This window comes from Pteropus alecto, unplaced genomic scaffold (genome assembly GCF_000325575.1).
Source record: "Pteropus alecto unplaced genomic scaffold, ASM32557v1 scaffold75, whole genome shotgun sequence".
In the NCBI taxonomy this organism is placed as follows: domain Eukaryota; kingdom Metazoa; phylum Chordata; class Mammalia; order Chiroptera; family Pteropodidae; genus Pteropus; species Pteropus alecto.
This window is the reverse complement of record NW_006440638.1, coordinates 25,132,722-25,136,794: the sequence shown is the minus strand read 5'-3', so window position 1 is coordinate 25,136,794 and position 4,073 is coordinate 25,132,722. Positions and strand designations below refer to the sequence as shown.

Below are 4,073 nucleotides of genomic sequence, written 5' to 3'. Positions count from 1 at the left end.
GTCTTGGTCTTCCCAAAAGCCCCTTCTCTAACAGGGAGACATCCACTAACAGAGCCAGGGGACGGGAGAGGAGTGAAGGGCATGAAATGAGAGCAGAAGCGATACGAGAGTGGAGATGGACTCCAATCTCACACGAGGCACTGCCCACAGATGCCCATTCTGGCAGTCGCCTCCTACTGTAGTTACAGCTCCTCACAGCCCTCTGGCTTCTAGACTCCTAGAGAAGTTGGGCTGAGAAGACCTCCCCAAGGGTTGGCCCCCATGTCTCAGACAGGTGGGACTGTGAGAGGCAGAGGGCAGGCCCAGAATGCTTGTTTTCAATGCTTGGCTCATATGCTACAATTCAGACTCAATCTGCTTAAGTGAAACGTGTTTATGTAGGTCTAAAAAAGAAAGTTCTAGGTAGTGGGGTCTCCCTTGCACCTGTCTCACTTCCAGCTCACACCTTAGCAGTGCAGTGTTCTGTTCCTAAACGTCCATGGCTGCCTCTGGCTGTGACAAAACACTGGGCTGCTCCACCTTGCTTCTTCCACAGCAGGGCAATTGCCCAGGTTAGCCCATTCCACTGCCAGTCAGCAGACTCCCAAAGCCATAGGGGCCCGTGCTCAGGCTGAGTCGGGGCCACTCCCCACAGAGAAAATACAGCTTAGAAGGACCTCTTCCTGTCTGCGGATGGAGAGAGTGAGTTCTCACCTTGACTCATCCCACTCCCAGCCACTCCACAGCCCTGGAGTATATGAAAAACTGAATCATGTGGTCAGATAGGCGGTCTCCAGGATCTTGTGCAAAAATAAGTAGACAAGATGACAGGCCCAGGGCAGCCTGACCTAGAGCTGGGTGCAAAGACTGATTCTGAAGGCTGCACCACTGGGAGGCAAGGAGGCTGAGACATTTTAAACTTCAGATCTGGAGGCTCTGAAGAAAGGCAGGGAACAAATAGGACTGGCCTCATAGTCTCAATATCTCTGAACACAAAGACTTCTTAGCTTCCTTTCTTGGTCACATTTAAATAAGACCTCTAAACTGCCAGCAGAAATACCACAGAGCTGGTGGGCCCTGAGCATGCACTGGTGGGCCCTGGATCCATGTCCGGACCACCTGCCTCCCGCTCAGGCCTGACCTTTACAGAACCACTGGGCTTGTAGATTTCATACAAGGACCCCTATCCCTTCCTACTGAGTTCACTACCTCATTTTAATGTAGATCACCAGTTTATCCAAATAAAAAACTCCCAACATTTTCCCTCTATCAATTCACGTCCCACGAAAGGCAAACAAACCCATTTCTTTGGGGATTAAAAAGAGTTTTTAAATACAATAGTATGAAAATATAACTTAAAAATATAAAAGTCAACTGCATACGGAAGACTTAAAAATCTATGTTTTGCTCATTAGTCCCATAGGAAATAAACACATACTCAAAAAACATTAACACTGTGACAGCTCATAAAACTGCCTTTAGAAATCAATAGTTATAAAAGCCATTTCGAGTAAGAAAGCATTGCAGTTCCAACTTGGTCAATGAGTGACTTTTAGCCCCGAACACATTATATCTTCACTCTCCAAGCCTTGGGGAAAGGCTCTACACACAGTCTGTGTGCGTGAGTTTCTTCCTCAGTGCCACCATGCCAGACACAGCACAGGGCTTCTGGGTCCCTCACAACACCATCGGGACAACGACAAACAAACGAAATGCCTTGCTTGCATATTTGGTCAGTGTTTGTAGTGCAACTGAGTGGGGACCTCCAACTGCCACGGCCCCCTCGGCGCTGGCTCGTCCTCCCTCTCTCAAGTCACAGTAGTCTGGGAGTGGGCAGAGACAGCAAGAGGATGGAGGTAGAAGAGGAGGGGCAAAGAGAAGAGGAAAGGAATGATGCTGCAGAGCGACCGTCTGCTGACCCAGCAGCAGGCTGGGCCCCCAAACCTGACCCCCCGCATGGGAATGTGTCATACAGGCAGCCCGAAGCGGTGCTTCTTTTTCTTCACAGGCTTCAGGGGGGTCAGTCTGCGGAGGTCCTCCTCCACATCGGACTCCTCCATCTCGTCGTCGGCCGAGATCAGGATCTGAGGCAGCAGAGAGGCATGGCCCTGAGTGTCCCTGAGGCAGCAGAGAGGCATGGCCCTGCCAGCAGTGCCTTCTTCCTTTGGGGGTGCCAGCTCCACCGTGAGGCCTGGCCTCTCATGTTTCTTTAGAAGAGCATTAGGAGACAAGCTGGCCCACCCCAGACCCCATCCATGGGCTATAGACAACAAGTCTATAGTTGATGTGCCCTCCCCTCTGCTAGTGCTCCCCACCACTTCGCCATCCAACTTCCAGCTGGAACTGAACCCCAGTTGGAGCAAACTCAGCAGGGACCTGTGGCCTAAGGTCATCCTGGCAAAAAAGCCCCATCTGGACACATGGGGTGCCAGGCCCTTGAAGCTGCCTCAAATATAGCAAACGCACTCAAAAGCCTCCTTCAAAAGGAAAGAAAACATCTGTGGGGAACATACAGTGCAGGAGGATTTCAGAGTGGCTGCTTTGAGCCAATTTTGTAACTTTTGAAAACAAGAGCCCTCTACTTGTGTGAGCCCCTGGAATGACTTGGCTATGCACCCAGGGCACCCGGGGCATCCACACACACTTTTGCCGCCCACCTGCCTGGCACCTCAAACCTCTGAGCACCAAGGAAGGACTGGGACAGCCCAGGTCAGGATGGAGAGGCCCAAAGCACACCTGTGCAGAGGCCACTCATTCTATACCAGACCAGGGCGGTCTCACCGCCTCTCCCTGGGCCACTTTCTTGTAGGGCTTCCTCCCTTCAGCCTCTGTCCCCTGATCAAACACTCTCTGGCTCCCTACTGCCTGTACAAGCACACCCTACACTCTCAGCCTAGATCACAAAGCACCTTGCCCATCTAGCTCAGACTTTTGCTTCTAGCTTATTTATCAATCCATCCTATCCTCACATACATGCTGCTCTGGCCATAATGAATTTCACATTATTATCCAAATGCCAAACCACATGACCAGGATTGCTCATGAGCAACTGCTTCTGCCTGTAATGCTGTTTGTCATTCACCTAATGTTCACTGAGCTCTTATAACATAACAGGCCCATGCCAGATTCTAGGACTTACCCTTTGTCCTGCCATCTATTCAGCTTTCAAAACACCCTCCAGGATGCCCCAGGAGTTAAATAGACTGTCCCAGAGTCTTTGCAGGGTTCTGTTAAAGCTTCAGTCTTAAACCTTATAGCAGAGTGTTATGACGAGCTGTTCAGGCATTCACCTTCACCTCACCCACAAGTCTGAGGCCTCTTGGGGAAGTCATTCTCTCAGCCGTTTCTGCAGCCCCTGCGCAGCACAGTGCTCAGCACAACCTGGCTTCCATGCTCCTGTTTATAACTAGCAGTCTCCCTCAAGTCCAAACCTTTAGCTTAGGAAACTTGAAAATAAGAGGAGATGAAGTTCCCCCGGGAAGTCTGGCTACCCCTACCTTTTAGAAGCTTCCAGCTGGTTCAACCAACACATGCCTTGCTTGTTAATGATCAAGGATTCAAACACCTTTATGCTTAAAGGTCAATGGTCAGGCCCACGAAAGTTCGTGCCAGCTTCCTGGAACAAAGCAGCTCCTCCCTCTCATGTCTTTCTCCACTAGTGGAGGGAATGTGGAGAGGAGCCTCCTTCACCAGGTACTCCACCTCCCTGCCCTGGAAAGGCCCACAGGACAGCAGAAATGGGTCCTGGCTGGATGAGAACTGTCAGCCTCCTCTCCCACCCCCTGGCTGGCGTGAGACATCCTCACGTGACCAGCATCCTCGGGTCAGCAGCGCAAGGGCTCAGCCCTACCTCAGACTCAGACTCCTCGTGGGATGCGGCCCTTCGGTAGCGGACCTTGCTCCCATTCCTCGAGTCCTGGTTGGCTCCCCTTTCTTCCAGTTTAGCTTTCGTCCTCCCCTTTCTCATGAGGAAATTGTCCACTACCCAAAACATCAAAGCCTGTGGGGAGGGAAAGTGCAGTTATTCTGGGATAAGCCATTTGTGAAAACAAAGCAGAGCAGCCCCAATCCCTATCCTATTCTAGATTATAACA

At 51.1% G+C, this 4,073-nt stretch overlaps 2 protein-coding genes across 10 annotated transcripts in view; both read right to left on the bottom strand.

Moving 5' to 3' along the window:
- Positions 1-2,037, bottom strand: part of ITIH4 (inter-alpha-trypsin inhibitor heavy chain family member 4) — a 26,249-nt gene extending 24,212 nt beyond the window's left edge. For all 4 annotated transcript variants that reach the window (XR_003047986.1, XM_025050701.1, XM_015593764.2 and 1 more), the window contains exon 1: positions 1,953-2,037. The gene's annotated coding sequence lies outside the window, so the exon portion shown is untranslated. The remainder of the gene's footprint in view (positions 1-1,952) is intronic.
- Positions 1-4,073, bottom strand: part of LOC102893438 (store-operated calcium entry regulator STIMATE) — a 66,560-nt gene that overhangs the window by 5,159 nt on the left and 57,328 nt on the right. For all 6 annotated transcript variants that reach the window (XM_006917541.3, XM_006917542.3, XM_015593767.2 and 3 more), the window contains 2 exons: positions 3,830-3,979; positions 1,953-2,063 (listed from right to left, as the gene is read on the bottom strand). In XM_006917541.3, coding sequence (XP_006917603.2) covers positions 1,953-2,063; positions 3,830-3,979 — 261 coding nt within the window. The remainder of the gene's footprint in view (positions 1-1,952; positions 2,064-3,829; positions 3,980-4,073) is intronic.